This window comes from Photinus pyralis, unplaced genomic scaffold, assembly GCF_008802855.1.
Source record: "Photinus pyralis isolate 1611_PpyrPB1 unplaced genomic scaffold, Ppyr1.3 Ppyr1.4_LG10, whole genome shotgun sequence".
Taxonomy (NCBI): Eukaryota; Metazoa; Arthropoda; class Insecta; order Coleoptera; family Lampyridae; genus Photinus; species Photinus pyralis.
This window is the reverse complement of record NW_022170250.1, coordinates 11,511,288-11,534,341: the sequence shown is the minus strand read 5'-3', so window position 1 is coordinate 11,534,341 and position 23,054 is coordinate 11,511,288. Positions and strand designations below refer to the sequence as shown.

General features: G+C 48.0%; 2 protein-coding genes and 1 long non-coding RNA gene across 3 annotated transcripts; 2 read left to right on the top strand and 1 right to left on the bottom strand.

Annotated features, from left to right (window-relative positions):
* Positions 1–281: 281 nt before the first annotated feature.
* Positions 282–10,757, bottom strand: LOC116160961. Its single transcript, XM_031474113.1, has 3 exons — positions 10,595–10,757; positions 10,480–10,546; positions 282–9,134 (listed from the first exon to the last, which is right to left on the bottom strand). Exons 2-3 carry the CDS (start codon positions 10,516–10,518, stop codon positions 438–440), a joined length of 8,736 nt encoding a protein of 2,911 aa, XP_031329973.1. The 5' UTR covers positions 10,519–10,546; positions 10,595–10,757; the 3' UTR covers positions 282–437.
* Positions 10,758–11,609: 852 nt separating this feature from the next.
* Positions 11,610–12,419, top strand: LOC116161786. Its single transcript, XR_004143428.1, has 3 exons — positions 11,610–11,795; positions 11,845–11,899; positions 12,227–12,419. It is a non-coding gene; the product is annotated as an uncharacterized LOC116161786 (long non-coding RNA).
* A 1,346-nt stretch (positions 12,420–13,765) lies between these two features.
* Positions 13,766–22,860, top strand: LOC116162352. Its single transcript, XM_031475969.1, has 2 exons — positions 13,766–22,431; positions 22,491–22,860. Exons 1-2 carry the CDS (start codon positions 13,766–13,768, stop codon positions 22,627–22,629), a joined length of 8,805 nt encoding a protein of 2,934 aa, XP_031331829.1. The 3' UTR covers positions 22,630–22,860.
* The last annotated feature ends 194 nt before the right edge of the window (positions 22,861–23,054 follow it).

Here is a 23,054-nt window from a genome sequence, read left to right as displayed (position 1 = left end):
AAAGCTTCTCACAGCCGTGCTAGCCGAAGTGGTCGTTGTTTTTCAAATTGTTGTAGCTGACACGCGAGCGACTAGGGTTCGATTCCCGGTCGATGCAGTTTTTTTTTCAATTTTATATATTTAACATTGCGCCAGTATAATGCTGAAGATTGACGTGCGATATCACACAGGCCGGTAGGGGCTGGTATTATCGTATTGTATAATAAATAACTATTTCCAAGTCTTTAGAACCCCCAATGTGCACAATTTGTATCGATTGTCTCCCATTAGATCAGGTAATGTAATAACTTTCATATTTATTTATTTAAAAACAAAATTAACAACAATAAAAAAGCGTTTGGTGCATAAATCTCATCCATTGATCAAACCTAATTAGTCACATTAGCAAAAATAGATAGATTTAAAACAATTTTACAAATTAAATTATTACAGAGCAATTACAACACAATATTTTCGAACTCCTCATCTGCAAGTCCGAGACTAACAAACTTATCAACAAGTTCTTTGACATCGACACTCTTCGCGGCGTACAACAAATTACGGTCCGCCTTATCTCTCACGGCGAAATCGGCCCCCTGCTCTAGGAGCAGATTTACCATGGCGACGTTGGGGGCCAACACCGCGAGAGTTAACGGAGTACGGCCGTCGGCGTTGAGCGCGTTTAGCTCGCATCCATTAATTATCAGGTCGAGAACCAGAGAGTCGTCACCCAGCTTGACCGCTTGGTGAAGGTAGGAGTCGCGAAAGTTGCCCTCCTCGACCGAAGCGCCGCGTGACAGCAGCAACTTTGCCATAGCGCAATTGCCGTCGACTAAAGCGACGCGTAGCGGAGTTTCGCGCTGGTTATTTTCCCGGTCGATGTCGAGACCTTCATCCAGGAGATCGCCCACGATGTCCTCGTAACCTGCACGTACCGCGTGGTGCAAACAGGATTCTCCCGTGACGTAGCTGACCAAGCGAACACTTGCCCCTGCCGCGATTAAAAAATCGACCATAGCCCTGCACTTCTCTTTCAGGGCCGTAATCAGTAGGGGTTCGTTTCGTGATAATCGGACGTTTACGTCGATCCCTTGCGCGAGTATCGTTCGCACTATTTCAACGTCTTCAAGCGCGATGACTTGGTCCACCCAGGTTTCGTAATAAGAAGTGCAGGAGTGGATGTCGGCCCCATTTGCTAGCAACAATTTGACTGCGCCTGCGTGTTTTCCCTTGAAGGCCATCTGAAGCGGGCTGCCTTCGGAGTATGCTAGGTTAACGTCGTGCCCTTTCGAAATGAAATCGGCGAGCAGTTCTTCGAAGCCAAACTGGGCACAGTACACCAGACAGGAGCCGTTCTCATTGTCGACGACGCTACAATCGGCACCTTCACCGAGTAGTATTTTAGCGTGATCTAATTTCTCACCTTTTAATGCTTTAAGAAGGGGAGTCTCGCCGAGTACGTTGCTGCAGTTTACGTCGATGCCTTTCCCGAGGAACATTTGCAGAAGCTCTACATCAGAGTGATCGGTCGCGTAATGCAGGCAGGTGTTGTACTCGTTGTTTTTGACGCGCACATCTGCGCCTTTCTCCAGAAGGAGCTTGGCAGTCTCGAGCGCGCCGGTTTTAACGGCGAGAAGCAGCGGAGTGTTGCCCTGCTCATCCTCCTCGTCCACGCCAAGATCAAGTAACGCGTCGACGATGTCGACACCTTGCGTGATGGCGTAGTGCAAGTTCGAGCCTTGACGGTTTCGCACGCTAACGTCGGCGTTTTTCGCCAGCAACAATTTCGCGTGGTCTGTATTGCACCTCTCGAGGGCCTGGGTGAATGGGGTGTGACCGTCGTTTCCCTGGCAATTAACGTCGACTTCTCTCGCAAGAAAGTCGGCGACGAGTTCGCTGTCCGCCTCGATGGCTTTTAACAGGCAAGTCTCGCCGTAGCGGTTCGCCTGGTTAGGGTCCGCCCCGTGGGCGATCAGCAGCTTCGCGACACTTAGCGAACCGTTGTTGATGGCCATGTCTAAGCAATCGTCACCTTCGGCATTCCTCCGGAGCATATCGAGCCCGCTTTCCAAAAGAAGCCCGACCATTTCGTGGTCTCCAGCCCTGGCGGCATTGTGCAGACAAGTGTTGCCCATGAAGTCTTCGGTGTGTATATCGGCACCCCATGAAATCAACAACCGAGCCGAATGCGTGAATGACAATTTCAGTGCCAGCATTAGAGGCGTCAGTCCCGACAGGTTCTTCGCCTCCAGGTTGCCACCGTCCAGAAACAAGGTGAGCATTTCCTCGGTGTCGCAGGCGGCGAGATGTAGATACGTCTCCCCTTCATAATTAGCCAGGGTGACATCGGCGCCTCGCTCCAGGAGCAACTTTACCATGTCGACGTCGCCAGATTTCGCGGCGATCATTAAAAGACTTTCACCCGACGAGTTCAGGTCGTCAATGTTTCCGTTTCTGTCCAGCAGATGCCGTAATATATTGTGGTACCCGTTCTTTATGGCGTTCGAGAGCGTGCTCTCTCCGTAAGAGTTTTCGTGATTGTCAACACCGAAATCGATAAAGGCATCCAGCAGGTCTGAGTGGTTACTATCAACTGCTAAGAACGCGGCATAATTCACGCACTTTTGGCTTTTACTCGCGTCGATTTTCTCCAGGAAAGCTTTGAGGGTTCGCTTGCAGTGATTGCGGACGCACTGCTCCAGTGGCGTTTCGTCGTTGGCGCTCGGTACGGTCGGATCAGCCCCATGTGCTAGCAAAACCGCGATGGTAGAGAAGTTTTCGTTTTGGGTGGCAACGTGCAACGGGGTGCAGCCCTGGTGTGATTTGGCGTTGACGTCGACACCCTCCTCCAACATACTCCGAACCATATCGTCCCAGCCGAAACGGGCGAAGGCGTGGAAACAGGGTAGGGCTTCTCCGTAACTGACGACGTTACGATCCGCTCCCTTCGCGAGCAAAAGCTTGGCGGTGCTCAATTTTTCGTGATGAAACGCAAGCAGTAGGGGAGTTTCACCGTAGTCGTTCCGCTTATTGATCTCGAAACCCTTCTTCAGGAGATCGGACACGATTTGGTTGTCGCCGAATTCCGCCGCCCGGTGAAGGTAGTTAAGTTCACCGTCCTTGAGGTCGTGCGCGAGTATCGCCTTGAACAGCAATTTCACGACGTTAACCCTCGATTCGCATAGTGCAAGAAGTAGGGGGGTCTCGTTATCGTTGTTTCGGTGATGAATGTCCGCTCCGTTTTTTATGAGATCTTCGACCATTTCTTCCCATCCGTTTTTGGCCGCCAGGCAGAGGATTGACGAGAAGTTATTACTGTAGATATCTAAGGAGGCCCCGTTTGAGATCAGGGCCATTGTGGTAGCGTATTTGCCCCTATCGGCTGCAATGAAGAGTGCGCTTCTTTCGGAGATGGTTTTCTTGTCGACATCGAAGCCGTTATCTATGATAGTCGAGACGAAATCGTGCAAGTCGCCAGCTGCCGCGGCGTGCAAGGGGTATCCTTCCGATGCGTTCCCCAGGTGAACGTTACATCCACGGGAGAGTAGCAGTTTAACGGCCTCCCGTTTTTCGTTGGCGATCGCGGTTTTTAATGGGGAACCCATGTTTTCGTCGCAGTAATCCATCAGCACCCCTTTCTCTATTAATAGGGTGATGATATCACAGTACTGGTGACTGACGGCCCATGAAAGAGCGGAGTCTCCGTAATCGGTCATAACGTTGAGGTCGACGCCACGCTCGATCAGAGTTAGAGCGATCCGTCGATGACGGCTCGCCAACGAATGAATCAACGGCGTCATTCCTACATCTCCGAACTTGTCGGCGTCGAGACCCACGTTGAGTAGTCGCGCAGCAAGGTCTTCGGAGCCATACGCGCAAGCCACGTGAAGACACGATCCTTTCCCATTGTGCGGAGGTAGCTCGACTTTCGCGTTGCGTTCGAGAAGTAGTTGTGCGATGTTTGGATAAGGTCTGGCCATAGCCCGTAACAAAGCAGAATCACTAGCAGTGTTAACCGCATCAATATCACAGCCCCCTCGGAGAACTTCCCGAACAATTTGCATATCTCCAAGGTCGGCTGCGTAATGTAAAGCTGTGTAACCGTCACTGTTTCGCGCGGTGACATCCGCCCCTTTCGACAAAAGAAAATCAGAAATCGCCACATTGCGGTCGATGAGCGCGAGCAGAAGCGGTGTATTGCCACTCTCGTCTCGCATGTTGATATCACCACCTCCCTCGATAAGTTTCCTAACCGTGTACACTTCTCCTTTGGTAACGGCGGACACCAGCCCCACGTTAGTCTTTTCGGCTGTTTTCAATAACAGGTTCACAATGGCGGAATATCCCAGCGTCTGCGCTTTGCTCACGGGAGTTTCGCCACCACCATCGGTCGCGTCCGTCTTGGCCCCGTATTGGAGCAAAGCCATAACCATCTCGCTGCTCTCAGTAGCTACAGCGCTATGCAGGCAAGTATCATTGCCGTTATTGCGGCTATTAGCATCTGCTCCCTTCGCAAGCAAAAGCTTCGTAATCTCCAAGTGCTCGCGTTCAATAGCGAGGTGCAGCGCGGTCTCCCCGTCGTTATTTCGCGCACTGAGATCATCAGAGGCCTTCAACAGAGCGCGTACCACTCCAGGCGGGCCCTTATCTGTGGCGGAATGTAGCAGAGAGTTACCGGTTTCCAAGTCGATCGCGTCTATCTCGGCGCCTCGATTGAGAAGCAACTTCGTCGTGTTCGCCTCCAGGTACCAGTCGCGGATGTGCAGTGACAATGGAGTCTCGCCCGCTAGCGATTTTTTGTTGATGTCAGCTCCTCGGTTGAGCAGATCGACAATCTGGTCAGTTAATCCGTAATGAGCAGCGTGGTGAAGCGCAGTAAACCCCTCCCTACTTTCGGCGAGGATGTCGGCCCCATTCGCGATCAGTAGGTTCATTACTGCAGTACGACGCTCTTGCGACGCGATGATCAGTGGCGTATTACCATTACCATCCACCGCATTCACATCCAACCCCATCTTGAGGAAGTCTTCCATCAGTGTAGCATATGATGTGGCAACGTGTAGACACGTGGCACCGCTCCCATTGGTCACACTTGCATCGGCACCTCTCGCCAGCAAGAGCTTGACGATACCGACCGCATCAAGACGTAAGGCTGTAAACAATGGAGCATCGCCATCATTATCTCGATGGTCCATCTCGCACCCGTGCTCAACCAACGCGTTCACCGTACTCATCAGCTTCCACTCGATGGCGCGATGCAATCCGTTGCAGCCGTTACCATCGGGAATGTTCGGATCAGCGCCTCTCTTCAACAGCAGCAGTACGATATCGACACTCTTTCGCGTGAGAGCGAGACTCAGGGGAGTCTCGCCCTCGTTACTCCGCCGATTAACTTCGACTCCCCTATCCAAAATGGCGTCGACCAGACCAATGAGTCCTGTTTGGGCGGCGTAATGTAGACAGGTCATGCCCAGGCGATCGCAACCGTCAACGTGGGCGCCTTTCGAAAGCAGAAGCCTGGCGATGCGCACGTGGAGGGATTTAAGTGCGATCAGCAGAGGAGTTTGGCCTTCGCTGTTAACGCCGTTGAGGTTGACGCGATAGTAGATCAGTTCTAAGGCGGTCTTGTAATCGTCGACCTCTGCGGCGTAATGCAGACATGAATTGCCTGACTGGTTGATCGCGTGGACGTCGGCGTGGTACTCCAAGAGCTCGCGCACGATTCCGCCGCAGTCGTGCTTCAAGGCGAGCAGCAGAGGCGTGTCACCAGTCTTGTTCTGTAAGTCGACGTCCAGACAGTGATCGCGCGATATACTGGTCTGGGGCGAGAAGAAGAGCGAGTAGTATTTGTCGGGAAGGAACAGTTCGGCGCTCGGCTCACAGCTGTGCTTCAGCGCGTGGTGAAACGGAGTGTCGCCTGCGTCGTTTTGTATGCTGATGTCGGTGCCTCGTCGCATGAGTTTCGTGACCATTTGGGGATTACGCCTCGCGCACGCCAGGTGTAAAGCTGTGTTTCCGAAGGGGTCGATCACGTTGATCTTAGCCCTCGCCGCGAGAAGAACGTCGACGTTGTCCGCTCGGTAGTGATTTACTGCGGCATGAAGCGGCGTGTACGATCGACTGCCTAGGTTATAGATTTTAGCGCCCTCTTTCAACAGGTCGAGTATGTTTCGTTTGGATCCGAAGGCGGCGGCCAGGTGCAGATTGGTGAAATACCGCGAGTTCTCTCTCTTCAACTCCAGCTTCTCCATGAGATGGCTCAAGGATGTAACTTCTAAACCCTGGATGTAGGTCTCAACAGTCTGCTGGGTCAGCTCGTCCAGTTGCAGTTGAGCTGAGAACGCATAAGCTTCCATGTTATTTCTCAGTTGACTAGTAGCGACTTTGTGCCAAATCAGGTATTTAAGCAAGGATTTGTACAGATGCGCGTAGTGATCAATTTGAACGCAGTACGCGATGTAACTTTCCACCTGCGTAGGGACCATGTGAATCCGTCCGACCAATTGCGGGGACTTTTCGCATATGGCGTTGGCAACGGCCAGGCACCCACTGCTTAGGGCGTAATCCAAAGCGGAATATCCCAACAGCGTATCATCCGCCTCGATTACACTCCGATCGGCTAACGTAACGATAGTGACCAGATGGTCGTTGAGATCGATGCCGCGCACGATGTTCGTTCTGGGATGACATACACCGTACAGTGCGGCCATGTGCACCGCATTTCGTCCCCCTAAATCAGTTGCGGCAGAATCGTAGGTTTCGGCCGGATTGTATTTCAGTTTGCTTCGGATGAGCATAGTGTGCAGAGGAAGATCTCTAGCTAACATAAGATCGAAAATTGTAAAGGTGCCCCGATAGCGATCCAAATCGGAAAATCGCCTCTTATTTAAAGCCCTGACCAAAATGCGCCTGCTCGATAAGTTCTGGTACATCCACTTCGCAGACAAAAACTGGGCCATAATCGCATGAGGCAATTCGCACTCGACAATCCCTTCCTTCGCAAATTCGGCCAGTGCATCCTCCTTCAAGTAGTACAATAAATCGCTTGGGTCGAAGACAGCGCGTAGGGCCAATATCGGAAGACGATGCGAGAAAAATTTGTTGTCACAAAGATCGTATTTGTCTGTTAAGTAATTGACGTACGCTGTGGTGAAGGTTTCCAAAAAGTTGATCAACTGAAAGTTATCTTCGAGCCTCAACCCACCAGTCAAAACAAAGTGCTTGAAGTCGTCCATGTAAATGTTGGCGATGAGGGTTAGATACAAGGGAGAATCGAGAAAGGCATCGATCTCCCTCCGAAGCATACGCAACAGCGTCTCAACGAACGTGTTCACTTCAGCCTTCTGCGACCCTGCAAACATGCCGAAGTATCTTACGAAAAAATCGCGTGAATTTCTTATGTTAAATGAATTCAGCGGTATCGCAATCGTAGCGAGCTGCTTCTCCAATTTCCCAGCATTTTTACCACTTGCTATTATCCAAAGGCCCACGTTCTTCTGCTGCAAAGACGTAAGCAACTCGAGCGCTTTGTCTGAATGATTCAAAATCGCCTGATCGTAATTATCAAAGAGCACCTCTACGTTCTTCGCGTCGGCGAATTTCCCAAACAAAAGCTGCGCCAATTCGGAGCTGTCCTGTGTGCAAAACCGGTACAAATCCACCAGGTCAATTTTGCGATAGTCTTCGGACAGGTACCTGTTTAAATCCACGCCAAGAACCCATCGATCTGTCATGGAAAGTGCCAAATGATCCAAAACCGTCGACTTACCCATCGACGCCTCCATGGCAAGCAGTCGCACCGTGCACTCGCGGTCCCTAGCCAACTGCGCAACATTACCCTCCAATCTCAACTCTTGCGAAATATCAAATTTTTTAATACCGTCAGTACACCCCCAAGAACTTCTCCACTCGAGCCAGTTCTCACCACACGACACCAGAAGGTGAACGGGGCGACCAGTCTCTCTCGCTCCTGTTAACGCATCCACCGGGCTCTCTTTTACAATGACCAAATTCGACAAACCCTCCACAGTGCCCAGTGAGACATTGACACCGTCCACCTCGTCTTTCACGACGAAGGTCTCCTCCACCAAACTGGCGACGGCATCGAGCCGAATAATAACTTTGGTACAAGATCTCTCGATGAAATACTCCGGAGGTTTCTTGTAGCAATAATCGACGATTAAATTGTTGGTAATCACCCGAATGGCATCGCTGGCCTTCAATGAAGTCAGCTCTTCCATGAACTCCCCGAGCCGAAACGTCGACTTCCCTTGCAAGTTGGCCTCGCATTTCAGTAACCCACTGGACTGCTCCTCGTTCAAGCACAACACGCTCTCGTGGCCGGAAACGGTCAGCACCGTCACTTTCACACCGGCCGAAAACGCCTTGAGAATGTTGACAACATTCAGGTGGTCCTTCGAGCTGGGCGTCGACAATAAGAGCGCCACCTCCCCCGACACCCACAGGTTGCGATAGGCGATCTCGGACGAATCTCCAAACTTAGCGATGACTCCCGCGGTGTGCGACTTCAAAAACGTCTCACTAGCAAACTCGGACTCGACCGCAATCAAAGGCGAATCGCGAGTGATATCCGCCCAAAGCTCGCTGTAACTGATCCGCGTGTCGTAGGACAAATCCACCTTATACCTAGCGATGAATAATTCTAGTAAAGCTAACTTAATATCACTCCGCGTAAAGCCTCGGGTGAGTTTTAAGTACGAATGAAATCGATTTAGTATCAACTGGGAGAAGAAACGGCTTATGCCGCGCTGACTAGTGAACTCTTGCAGAGCTTCGGTAATACTTGGGTTGAGGTCGGAAGGAATCCGATCGACATAAAAATGTTCGGTCGCGAGCTCGCGTATGTTCGTCAGGTTGAGAAACCCGAATTTGTCGACCGCGCGATCCTTAACATTAAGCTGATCTACCGGGCAGTTAGTAAATATAAAATACTTAGCACTCGCACCGACGGCTCGTGCCAAGTCCAAGTCGTCGTGCTGCAAAGGCTTGGGTTCCGAAACAAGATGGAAGTGAATTACGACAGTTTCCTCAGAGGTCTCCAGTATGAGGTCGTCGCCGTTCGTGCTAAAGTCGTAGGCGCCATGCGTAAGGCATCGAAGGAGTACAAGTTGAAGGGCCTTGGTCTTGTCCATGGCCTATAAAAAACAATTATAAGTTTACCATGAGTCTTTATCGCTTTCCAGAGAGTTGAGTTTAATTGTAGCCTATAACGTTTGCATCATAAAGCAGACGTTGTATTATTAGGTACCTGTATTTGACAGTAACTATAGTATTGATTTAAAGGTATAATTCAGGTAACGTATCGATTTTGATACTGTTGGGAGTATTTCATAAATTTGCGTTTTATGTGGGCACAACGTTCCAAATTTTTCTTGTCATAAATCAACCCCCATTAAGTGTTTGGATAGGTATATCACTACTACCTACATCACAGAGCTATCCAAAGTAGACCAGCCTATAAATCTCTGAAAAGGACCTCGAAAGGGGTGATGAAAAAGACCCACGCAACCAGATACAAACTCTGGAAAGATCATCTAAGGCTCCAAACACATTTCATTGCTCTGAAAAACATTTGAATGCTGAGGGAAGTACCCACAGGACTCTCGAGAGCATTTTGTTTTCCACGCCCGTCTGACAGCAGTTTTTACAAACCCATTACATTACTTCTTACACCCCCTCCCCAATATGCAAATCTAAAATGCTCCTTCTAGAATGCTCTCGAAAACGTCGCCTAAAACGTTTTGGAATCTTTCGGATACGACTAAAAAGCACCTACAAAACATTTTGAAAGCTCACCACCGTTCTTTTAGTGTTCTAGAAATAATAATGAAGATAATAATAAGTGACATTTATTAAATTAATGTGCGAGATACAAAAAAAAACTATCCTAGAAAATAAACATTGAAGTAAGTAGATAATAAGCTAAATAATTGCCCATAAAATAACAAAAAATTAATGTTACGTAATCTAAAACTAAAAAGTAGAATTAGTGAAATGAAATAAATCATACATATTGAGGGAAGAGCAAGAGAAATAAAACACATGGTCCAAATAAAATTTTGCTCAAAAGGTAATTATGCAAAAATGCCATTAAAAATACGTTTAAATCTTCCCCAGACCTTGTAAATCCTTTTGAGAGTGTAAAGGTTTTTGTGTAATGCCCAGAAAAGATTGTTGTGAAATCTCATTCAATTAAAATAGCGTGACAAGGATGGCTTTCCATTAGACTTCTATCGTGCCAGTTTCTCAAGCGCTTTCCAAACACTTCGGAACTCTCTTCTAACTCCTTTTACAAGCATCCTTTTCATAGTTATTTCCAAAAAGACATAGAAGCTTTGGTAGCGGACATAAAGCTCTAGGCAACACTTTAGAAGAAGAACCAATGATACAAGGTCAAATTTGACAAGGGATGCTACGCCCCTTTTGCCACTCCTGTGATGTGCAGTGGAATAAACAAATTAGGGTAAAAGGTAAATTTACCTGTGATGGCTCTTGCTGAACTGTTTCCATCGCTTCCATTTATGATACCAACAAACTATGTGTTTACCTATCGAAATAAGTCTATCATAAGTTCGACATAGCAAATCGTACTTACCGAAATGTTCATTGTGTACCCACAACACATTAAAAGCTAAAAGGGGGCTCCTACTGCCTTTCTGTTTGAATTTATACCCGAAATACTTTCCTCTATGCACTTTTTTTTTAATGATTTTGAAGTATTGACACTATTCTAACCTCAAATTTGTCTAGATGTCACAATTATAGATGTCAGCTGGTGACAGTTATGGACGCATTCCGGTGACTTTTCTGAGATTTTGCACTTTCTTCATACCCTGTAGATTCTTAAATTTGCTCCAAAATGTAACAATTCTTCATTTAGAGTAATTGGGTTCGTACTATATATTTCCTATGCCTCAGATCGTTCCCGTCATTTGAAATCAGGTCATTCAGTCAAGATTTTGGAAATATGAAGCTCATATAAACGTTTCCTAGGATTTTGTACGTGTTTTTCAGGGCATTTAAATGCATTTATAAGGTGCTTTTTAGATACTCCTTGTGCACTTTCTGGAGATTCCGAGAACCTTCTTCAGGGCCATTCCAGAGCTAGTTGGGACGGTATATAGCGATACTAGAAACGTTTTTTAATCGTCTGGAGATGGATTTTGTTTTAGGAAGTATTTGATTACTTTAAAAGGTTTTTTCTAGAGCCTTTTCTCTCTTTTGGAAGCATTTGAGTGCTCTCACCTAATGCTCTAAGAAACGTTTAATAAGCTTCACATGAATTTTTCTAGCTATTCCCAGGACCCTTTAAGCTTCTTCTCTCCCTCGACGATTGTAAGCTCTGGTAGGGCCAAAAAAAAGCTTGACAAGTGGCTTAAAATTAACAATTAGTGAAAAAGGAGAAATGAATGTTTTTGTGTAAAGGGCATTAAGAAACTACCAAATCTAACAAGCCCTAATAATTAAAATAATATTGCAAGAGAACATAGAGATACGTCAGGGAAATCTAAAGAAATTGGAAAATCAAAATTATGTTGTCGTTGAGTAAGCACACACCCTGTATGGGTGAACGGAATGCGTCCATTGTTACTATAGAATAGAAAGGGACAGCTGATATGTACACCAATTTGAGGTTTGAAAACTGTCAATTGTTCAGTTCAACAGTGCCAAATGATTAAAAGAAATCGGGATGGATGAAAGTATTTGGGTATAAATTCAGAAAAAAAACAGAACCACAATAGGGGCCCCCTTTTAGAGTTTAATTTGTAGTGAGTCAGTACACATTGAGCATTTCGGTAAGTACAATTTGCTATATCGAACTTTTGATAGGCTTTATTTCGATAGGAAAACGCATAATTAAATGGAAGCGATGGAAACAGTTCAGCAAGGGCGACCACAGGTAAAGTTACCTTTTTTCCTAATTTGTTTGTTTACTCAGCGGCACATCCAAGGCACGGCATAGGGGGATTTAGCATCCCCTGTGACTAAAGGAGCGTTTGGAAAGTGCTTGAGAAACTGTCAAATGATAGAAGGCTATTGGAAAGCCATTCTTGTCATACTCCTTTAAACGAACGAGGTTTCACAGCTATCTTTTCTGGGTATTTTGCGGAAACTTTCTACGCACTTTTAGCTCTCGAAAGGACCTACAAAGCTCCGGAAAAGTCCCAGTCTTTCTCTCTCATCAATATACCGTTTATTTCACTCTACTAATTCTTTTATTTTTTAGTTTTGGGTGGGGTTAAATGGTAGAGCAGTTCTGGGATGTCCCAACCACAGAACTAAACTTCGCCCCATTAGATTATGTAGCATTAATTTTTTGTTATTTTATTTGCAATTATTTAGCTTATCTACTTCAATGTTTATTTTTCAGGATAGTCGTTTTGTATTTCATGTATTCTAATAAATGTCACTTATTATTATTTTCATTATTATTATTATTATTTCTAGAAGACACTAAAAGGACTGTGGGGAGCTTTCAAAGTGTTCTGTAGATGCTTTTCAGTCCTATCACAAAGATTTCAGGCGGCTTTCTCTAAGAGTATTCCAGAAGGAGCATTTTAGACTTGCATGTTCTGGAAGGGGCACAGAAGTGATTCAAAGGGGTAAACGTTTTTGAAAAACGTTAGAAAGGCGTGAAAAGCACAGTGTGACACGGCCATAGCCAGCGTTTACCTTGAGGGGTACATACTATTTTTTAGTTTTACAACAGGAAGTGCTAATGGCAGCCAGAAGGGCAACTGGAACTTCAACAATCGCCTATTATTTTGTCCACAACTGAATTTAATCATGCAATCAATTACTGGGTAATAACTTCTTAACGCGAGCTGCCAAATGATCTCAAATTTTCACGCCCTTCTCTTAATAAAAATTTTGTTGCTCATACTTTATTAAATAAATACCAGTTCTAAAAGAACAATCCAATCGTTTCCAAAATTTCAGCTTTCAGGACCATTAGAGGGAACATTGGTACAAAATTTCAGCCAAATCGCCCTACTCCTTCATTCAATAAATAACGATTTTATTGCCATTTTCGAATCGCTTCCACAAGCGTTTCAGGTCTCGCGACCATTAAAGGGAACGTCTGTTTCAAATTTCAACTACGTCGGTAGGGCGGTTTTGGCTAAACCTTTTTTTGTAATTGTAACTGGGTTTGTTACAAGCGAATTTGCATCTGTGATGATGGCTAAATAGCTTCAGGTGTCTATCGATACCAGATATGGGTTCTTTGGCAGACGTAATGATGTCTAGGGCATCCTTTAGCTTACCACACTTAATATTTTCTTCACAGCAACCAATGATGCTTTACCACCAACGTTTTCATATCGCTAAAAAAAGTATTTCCCTTCCTTGGTCATTCAGAGTAGGTATAAGGCAAAATGATGAGAATGCACAACATGAAATTGAGATACGGACGAAAAACGCGACCATTTCTTCAACGGCTGTTGCCATTACTCAATGCGAAGGCAGTCACCAACCCGGGCCATAGCCCTTGGTTCTCTTTTCATTTGTCGCAATAATTTCTAAGATTGCATGGATATTCTCCATAAAATCGCCAGGAAGGGCAGAAAATCTTCCAGGCTACGGTCCTGCTGGGAACGCTGCTGGTTCCTTTAACTTAGGAGCTAGCTTAGATCTTGTCTTTTTCCATCGCCCTTAACTAAAAAGCTTTTCGAGATCCGTTCCAGAGATTTATTGGTCAGTGTATTTCGGATAAGCCTTTAGAAAGCGATAGACAAATTAAACGTCTATTTCTTTTTTATAGGTCATGGACAAGACCAAGGCCCTTCAACTTGTACTCCTTCGATGTCTTACAAATGACGCCGTCGATTTTCACACGGACGGCGACGACCTCATACTGGAAATCTCTGAGGAGACTGTCGTAATTCACTTTCATCTCGTTCCGGAACCCAAACCTCTGCAGCACGACTACTTGAGCTTTGCGCGACCCGTCGGCGCGAGTGCTAAGTATTTTATCTTTACTAACTGCCCGGTAGATCAGCTTAATTTTAAGGAGCGCGCGAACGACAAATTCGGTTTTCTCAACCTGACGAATTTACGCGAGCTCGCGACCGAGCAGTTATACGTCGATCGGATTCCTTTCGACTTCAACCCGAGTATTACCGAAGCTCTGCAAGAGTTCACTAGTCAACGCGGTATAAGTCGTTTCTTCTCCCAGTTGATACTAAATCGATTTCATTCGTACTTAAAACTGGCCCGAAGCTTTACGCGGAGTGATATTAAATTAGCTTTACTAGAATTATTCGTCGCTGGGTATAAGGTGGATTTGTTCTACGACACGCGGATCAGTTACAGCGAGCTTTGGGCGGATATCACTCGCGATTCGCCTTTGATTGCGGTCGAGTCCGAGTATGCTAGCGAGACGTTTTTGAAGTCGCACACCGCGGGAGTCATCGCTAGGTTTGGAGATTCGTCCGAGATCGCCTATCGCAACCTGTGGGTGTCGGGGGAGGTGGCGCTCTTATTATCGGCGCCCAGCTCGAAGGACTATCTGAATGTTGTCAACATTCTGAAGGCGTTTTCGGCCGGTGTGAAAGTGACGGTGTTGACCGTTTCCGGCCACGAGACCTTGTTGTGCTTGAACGAGGAGCAGTCGAGCCGGTTACTGCAATGCGAGGCCAATTTGCAAGGGAAGTCGACGTTTCGGCTCGGGGAGTTCGTGAACGAGCTGGCATCGTTGAAGGCCAGCGATGCCATTCGGGTGATCACCAACAATTTAATCGTCGATTATTGCTACAAGAAGCCGCCGGAGTATTTCATCGAGAGATCCTATGCCAAGGTGATTATCAGGCTCGATGCCGTCGCCAGTTTGGTGGAGGAGACCTTCATCGTGGAAGACCAGGTGAACGGTGTCAATGTCTCACTGGGCACTGTGGACGGTTTGTCGAATTTGGTAATTGTAAAAGAGAGACCGGTGGATGCGTTAATAGGAGCGAGAGAGACTGGTCGCCCCGTTCACCTTCTGGTGTCGTGTGGTGAGAACTGGCTCGAGTGGAGGAGTTCTTGGGGGTCTACTGATGGTATTAAAAAATTTGATATATCGCAAGAGTTGAGGTTGGAAGGAGATGTTGCGGAGTTGATACGGGACCGCGAATGCAAGGTACGACTGTTGACCATGAAGGCCTCGATGGGTAAGACGGCGATTTTGGATCATTTGGCACTTTCCATTACAAATCGATGGGTTCTTGTGGTAGATTTAAACAGGTACCTCTCCGAAGACTGTCGCAAAGTTGACCTGGTGGATTTGTACCGGTTTTGCACGCAGGACAGCTCCGAATTGGCGCAGCTTTTGTTTGAGAAATTCGCCGACGCGAAGAACGTAGAGGTGCTCTTAGACAATTACGATCAGGCGGCTTTGAATCATTCAGACAAAGCGCTCGAGTTGCTTACGTCTTTGCAACAGAAGAACGTGGGCTTTTGGATAATAGCGAGTGGTAAAAATGCTGGGAGATTGGAGAAGCAGCTCGCTACGATTGCGATACCGCTGAATGCATTTAACGTACGAAATTCACGCGATTTTCTCGTAAGATACTTCGACCAGCTTGCGGGGTCGCAGAAGGCCGATGTGAACACGTTCGTTGAGACGCTGTTGCGTATGCTTCAGAGGGAGATCGACGCCTTTCTCGATTCTCCCTTGTACCTAACCCTCATCGCCAACATTTACATGGACGACTTCAAGCACTTTGTTTTGACTGGTGGGTTGAGGCTCGAAGATAACTTTCAGTTGATCAACTTTTTGGAAACCTTCGTCGCAGCGTACGTCAACTACTTGACAGACAAATACGATCTTTGTGACAACAAATTTTTCTCGCATCGTCTTCCGTTATTGGCCCTACGCTCTGTCTTCGACCCAAGCGATTTATTGTACTACTTGAAGGAGGATGCACTGGCTGAATTTGCTAAGGAAGGGATTGTCGAGTGCGAATTGCCTCATGCGATTATGGCCCAGTTTTTGTCTGCGAAGTGGATGTACGAGAATTTATCGAGCAGGCGCATTTTGGTCAGGGCTTTAAATAGAAGGCGCTTTTCCGATTTGGATCGCTATCGAGCAACCTTCACCATGTTCGATCTTCTGTTAGCTAAAGATCTTCCGTTGCACACTACGCTCATCCGAAGCAAACTGAAATACGTCCCGGCCGAAAACAGCGATTTTAGTGCAACTGATTTAGGGGGACGAAATGCGGTGCACATGGCCGCACTGTACGGTGTGTGCCATCCCAGAACGAACATCGTGCGCGGCGTCGATCTCAACGACCAACTGGTCACTATCGTTACGATATCCGATCCGAGTGTAATCGAGGCGGATGATACGCTGTTGGGGTATTCCGCTTTGGATTACGCCCTAAGCAGTGGGTGCCTGGCCGTTGCCAACGCCATATGCGAAAAGTCCCCGCAATTGGTCGGACGGATTCACATGGTCCCTACGCAGGTCGAAAGTTACATCGCGTACTGCGTTCAAATTGAACACTACGCGCACCTGTACAAATCCTTGCTTAAGTACTTGATTTGGCACAAAGTTGCGACCAGTCAACTGAGAGAAAACATGGAAGCTTATTCGTTCTCATCTGAACTGCAACTGGACGAGCTGACCCAGCAGACTGTCGAGACCTACATCCAGGGTTTAGAAGTTAGGTTAATGAACCATCTCATGGAGAAGCTGAAGTTGAAAAAAGAGAACTCGCAGTATTTCACCAACCTGCACCTGGCCGCCGCCTACGGATCCAAACAAAACATACTCGACCTGTTGAAAGAGGGCGCTAAGATCAACAACCTTGGCAGTCGATCGAACACGCCGCTTCATGCCGCAGTAAATCACAACCGAGCGGACAACGTCGGCGCTCTTCTTGGGGCCAGGGCAAAGATTAATGTGATCGACCCCTTCGGAAACACAGCTTTACACCTGGCGTGCACGAGGCGTAATCCCCAAATGGTCACGAAACTCGTGCGACGAGGCACCGACATCAGCATACAAAACGACGCAGGCGACACTCCGTTTCACCACGCGCTGAAGCACAGCTGCGAGCCGAGCGCCGAACTGTTTCTTCCCGACAAATACTACTCACTCTTCTTCTCGTCCCAGACCAGCATATCGCGCGATCACTGTCTGGACGTTGACTTACAAAACAAGAATGGCGACACGCCTCTGCTGCTCGCCTTGAAGCACGACTGCGGCGGAATCGTGCGCGAGCTCTTGGAGTACCACGCCGACGTCAACGCGATCAACCAGTCCGGCAATTCGTGTCTGCATTACGCCGCAGAGGTCGATGACTACAAGACCGCCTTAGAACTGATCTACTATCGCGTCAACCTCAACGGCGTTAACAGCGAAGGCCAAACTCCTCTGCTGATCGCGCTCAAGTCTCTCCACGTGCGCATCGCCAGGCTTCTGCTTTCGAAAGGCGCCCACGTTGACGGTTGCGACAGCTTGGGAATGACTTGTCTGCATTACGCTGCCAAAACCGGCCTCATGGATCTGGTCGAGGTCATTTTGGATAGGGGAGTCGAAATTAATCGACGAAGTAACGAGGGTGAGACTCCGTTGAGTCTCGCGCTGTCGCGAAAGAGTGTCGATATCGTGCTGCTATTGTTGAGGAGGGGCGCTGATCCGAACATTCCCGATGGTAACGGCTGCAACGGATTGCATCGCGCCATCGAGTCGAAGCTAACGAGCGTGGTTACGGCGTTGCTGGAGCACGGGTGCGACATGGACCACCGAGATTATGAGGGCGAAGCCCCGTTGTTTACGGCGTTGCGTCTTGATGCAGTCAGTATCGTCAAGCTGTTGCTGGCGAGAGGTGCCGATGCAAGTGCGACCAATGCGAGCGGTTCCACGTGTTTACACGTTGCCACGTCATATTTTACACTGATGGAAGAGTTCCTCAAAATGGGATTGGATGTGAATGCGGCGGATATTAATGGCAATACGCCGCTGATCATCGCGTCTGAAGAGCGTCGCGCTACATTAATGAACCTATTGATCGCGAATGGGGCGGACCCCCTCGCCGAAAACAACGAGGGGTATACAGCGCTTCACCACGCCGCGCAATTCGGTTTAACTGACTCGATTGTCGATTTGCTGAACCGGGGGGCTGACATCAACAAAATAACCCGCGCGGGTGAGACTCCATTGTTATTGCACATTCGCGACTGGCAACTGGAGACTATCACGACGAGATTGCTACTGTCGCGGGGCGCCGACGTGAACGTAGCCGACTTGGAAACCGGTGACTCTCTGCTACATTCCGCTACGGATAAGTGCCAGACTGGAGTGGTACACGTACTGTTGAATTATTCGGTGGACCTCCAAGCGCGAAATAACGACGGGGACACCGCGCTGCATCTCGCCATTAGACGCGAGCATTTCGAGGTTACAAAGCTTTTGCTTGTGAAAGGAGCGGATGCTAATGGCCGGAATAACGGCGGGGATACTTGCCTGCATAGCGCTGTATCTACTGAGAGCTGCGAGATGGTTATGGCTTTGCTCCAACATGGAGCCACGACTGAGGCGATCGATGGTGGTGGGGAAACTCCCGTTAGCAAAGCGCAAAGGCTGGGATATTCCGCTATTGTGAACCTGTTACTGAAAAAAGGTGAAAAGAGGAACGTAAGCCTTCTGTCGGCTGTTACCAATGATGAAATGTACACGGTTAGGAAACTTATCGAGGAAGGTGTTGATATCAACATGCGAGACGAGAAAGGCAATTCACCGCTTCTGGTCGCGCTCAACTCCCGCTATCTGACCATTGCTGATTTTCTTCTGTCGAAAGGGGCTGATGTTTCCGCGTGTAACAACGACGGGTATACTGCTTTACATTACGCAGCCGAACTTGGAGATATACAAATTGTCCGGGAAGTTCTCAGAAGAGGCTGTGATATCGATGCCGTTAACAGTAATGGTGATTCGGCTCTGTTGCGGGCTATGTTCGGGTGTTATTATTTTCATATCGCGCATCTACTTCTCGAACGCAACGCGAAGGTCGAGTTACCTCCTCACCATTGGAAAGGATCGTATCTTCACATAGCTTGCGAGAATGGCTCCGAAGACCTTGTTGCGCGGCTACTCAACGCAGGTGCCGACGTTGACAAGTTCGGTCATATCGGAATGACGCCATTGATGCAAGCGATCACGAGTCGTCACCGGCGTATCGCTCTAAATCTGATCGAACGCGGCGTCGATCTGAACGTGATTAGCGAGTTCTCAGACACCGCTCTTTCGTTGGCCGTCATTCGCCAACATTGTGACGTCATCGACCTACTAATAGAGAAAGGAGTGCCGATAGATTACTGGGACGACAGCAACGGTTCCTTATTGAGAACCGCGATCGCCAACGAAAAACGGGGGGCCGTTAAACTGCTACTCTCCCGCGGGTGTAACGTTCACCTGGGAAACGCATCGGCAGGGTATCCATTGCACGCCGCGGCAGCTGTCGACTACACCGATTTTGTCTCGACTATCTTAGATAACGGCTTCGATGTCGACAAGAAAACCGCCGAAGGAAACGCACTCTTCATTGCAGCCGATAAAGACAACTACTCTACCGCAATCACTTTGATTTCAAACGGCGCTTCCTTAGATACCTACAGTAACAACTTCTCATCAATGCTCTGCCTCGCAGCCAAAAACGGATGGGAAGAAATGGTCGAAGATCTCATAAAAAACGGCGCAGACATTCATCACAAAAACCAAGATAACGAGACGCCTCTTCATTTCGCGCTACGCGAACCAAGGGTTAACGTCGTGAAATTGCTGTTCAAGGCGATACTCGCGCACGACCCCAAGGACGGCGAACTGAACTACCTTCACCTGGCGGCGGAATTCGGCGACAACCAAATCGTGTCCGAACTCCTGAAGAAGGGTTTCGAGATCAATAAGCGGAACGACTACGGTGAAACTCCCCTACTGCTTGCGTTTCATTACGGCAAATGGAGCACCGCCAAGCTTTTGCTCGCGAATGGAGCGGATCGTAACGTCGTCAGTTACGGAGTATCCCTACCCTGTTTTCACGCCTTCGTCTGTTTCGGCTGGGACGATATGGTACTGAGTATGTTGGAGGAGGGCTTCGACGTCAACGCCAAATCACACCAGGGTTTAACCCCCTTGCACGTTGCCACCCAAAACAAAAACCTTTCCACCATCGCGCTGTTACTATCACATGGAGCTGATCCGACCGCCTGCGACGAAACTCCACTGGGCCACTGCATCGGAAATCACTGCAAGCGAACCCTCAAAGCCTTCCTGGAGAAAATCGACGCGAGTAAAAGCCAAAAGTGCGTGAATTACGCCGCGTTTGTAGCTGTCGATTATAACTACTCGGACCTGCTGGAGGTCCTCATCGACTTTGGTGTTGACAACTACGAAACCCCTTACGCAGACAGCACGCTTTCGAACGCCGTAAAGGAGGGCTATCACAGTCTCGTGCGGCATTTGCTGGACAGAAATGGAAACGTTAACGATCTGAACTCGTCAGGCGAAAGTCTCGTAATGGTCGCCGCGAAATCTGACGACGTTGCCATGGTGAAGTTGCTCCTGGAGCGAGGCGCCGATGTCACTGTGTCCAATTATGAAGGGAACACGTGTCTTCATTTCGCCGCCTGCGGAAACGAAGAAATGTTGACGCTATTCCTGGACGGTGGCGACCTGGAGGCGAAGAACCTATCAGGATTGACGCCTTTAATGTTCGCACTGAAGTTGTCGTGCACGGATTTGGCTCGGCTGTTGATTTCATCGGGTGCCGATATACACACCGAAGACTTCATGGGCAACACTTGCTTGCACAATGCCGCCTGGGCTGGAGACGATGAAATGGTCGAGTTTCTTTTGGAAAACGGACTCGATATGCACCGAAGGAATGCGGAAGGTGACGATTGCTTAGACATGGCCATCAACAACGGCTCTCTAAGCGCTGCGAAAGTGTTGATCGCCCACGGGGCGGACCCTAACCAGGCGAACCGCTACGGCGAGACTTGCCTGCTAAAAGCCATCGAGACGGACAGCGAAATCGTCGCCGAATTTCTCGCGAGAGATGTCGACGTTAACTGCCAGGGAAACGACGGTCACACCCCTTTCACCCAGGCGCTAGCATTTGGCAATACAGACCACGCGAAACTGTTACTGGCGAAAAACGCCGACGTTAGCATACGAAACCGTCATGGCTCTAACTTGCACTACGCCATTTCGCTAGGTGTCGATGTCGTCGACGCGTTACTTGATCTCGGCGTGAACGAGCAGGATGACCAGGGATACACCCCGCTGCTTCTCGCCGTTCAAAACGGCGCGCTCGAGACTGCCAAACTCCTCCTGGAGAAAGGCGCAGATGTACGCATCAAAGACAACCGGGACAATACCTGCCTGCATTTCGCGACCGATCACTCCGATGTAGAGCTTCTGCAAATGTTCCTCGGGAAAGGCATCGACATAAACTGCAGCAACGGACTCTGCGAGACCCCTCTGCTCAGGGCGCTGAAAGGAGATCAATTAGAACACGCCAAAATACTACTCGCTGAAGGTGCCGATTGTAGCGTCGTCGACGGTGAGAACGGCTCCTGTCTGGTGTACTGCGCCCAGTTCGGCTTCGACGAACTGCTCGCCGATTTCATCTCGAAAGGGCAAGATGTTAACCAAGCACACTCCGACGGCACTCCGCTTCAGATGGCCTTCAAGGGAAACCACGCAGGTGCCGTAAAATTGCTGCTGGCAAATGGCGCGGACATCCATTCCTGCATTTCCCCTGACGAAACCTGGATAGACCATGTCATCGCACTTGAAGACGTTGAAATAGCGCGAATGATACTCGCACAAGGAATCGACATAAACACCCGATTATCACGAGCCGATCCCTTACTCGTTACAGCCCTGAAAAAGAAGTGTAGGGCGATGGTCGATTTTCTAATCGCAACAGGGGCAAGTGCTCGCTCGGTCAGCTACGCCACGGGAGATTCCTGTTTGCACTACGCGGCACGTGCAGGTTACGAGGACATCGTGGGCGATCTCCTGGATCAAGGTCTCGACATCGACCGCGAAAATAACCAGCGCGAGACGCCGCTACGCGTCGCTTTAGTCGATGGCAATTGCGCTGTGGCAAAGTTGCTGCTGTCACACGGCGCCTCGGTCGACCATGGCAACTTTCGAGACTCCTACCTCCACCACGCGGCCAAGCTGGATGACGACTCTCTGGTTCTCGACCTGATAACTAAGGGATGCGAGTTAAACGCGCGCAACGCCGACGGCCATGCGCCGCTATCTGTCGCGGTGTTGGCCAACAACGTCGCCATGGTAAATCTACTTCTTGGGCAGGGAGCCGATTTCGCCGTGAGAGATAAGGCGGATCGTAATTTATTGTACGCCGCGAAGAGTGTCGATGCCAAAGAACTTGTAGATAAGTTTGTTAGTCTCGGACTTGCAGATGAGGAGTTGTAATGATATTGTATTGTAATTGCTCTGTGATAATTATTTTAAAGCTGTCTATTTTTAGTCAGGAATCTGGGTATCAAAAAGACGCTTCTAAAATAGTGCCACCTGCACTCGAAGATATACATTTTGAAAAATGCGGATCTTGTGCAGAATTAGATTCTGAATCACGAGGGCGCGATGGTCACAAGGATTGCAAATAGCCAGAAAAAAATAATTTGTACAAAATTTCGCACTTTAGAAATTTTATGATTACTTCGCATTTCTGAAGTTATTTATGAATATTTTTGAAGAATTTGTGTACCATTCGAAAGTTCATTATATTTGCCGTCTCACAGAACAAAAAGAAAGTTAATGTTGCCTTTAACAACCACTCTGGAAACTGTTAAAGCTGTATATGCGCGAGAAGTGTAATAAAAACTTCAGTCGGGAGGTATTTTTGTTATTATTGGAGATACATATACGAGACAAAATATGTACAATGAAACAAGGTAGTTTTTTTACTAAAACATTTTTTCAATCAGACAAACCGTTTAAGAAATATAATAGGTTAAACATTTATTGCTTTAATAAAGTGCCTAATTGGTTTTAATCGCATACCAAAGGACATTCCAGCCGTTTGAGATAT

Excerpts from the sequence above, each read along its gene's own strand:
- LOC116160961 (XM_031474113.1), bottom strand. The coding sequence starts at position 10,518 with ATGGAAGCGATGGAAACAGTTCAGCAAGAGCCATCACAG. Across the intron at positions 9,135-10,479 it reads TTCAGCAAGAGCCATCACAG|GCCATGGACAAGACCAAGGC; the intron begins GTAAATTTACCT and ends TGTTTTTTATAG.
- LOC116162352 (XM_031475969.1), top strand. The coding sequence starts at position 13,766 with ATGGACAAGACCAAGGCCCTTCAACTTGTACTCCTTCGATGTCTTACA. Across the intron at positions 22,432-22,490 it reads GGACTTGCAGATGAGGAGTT|TCAGGAATCTGGGTATCAAA; the intron begins GTAATGATATTG and ends GTCTATTTTTAG.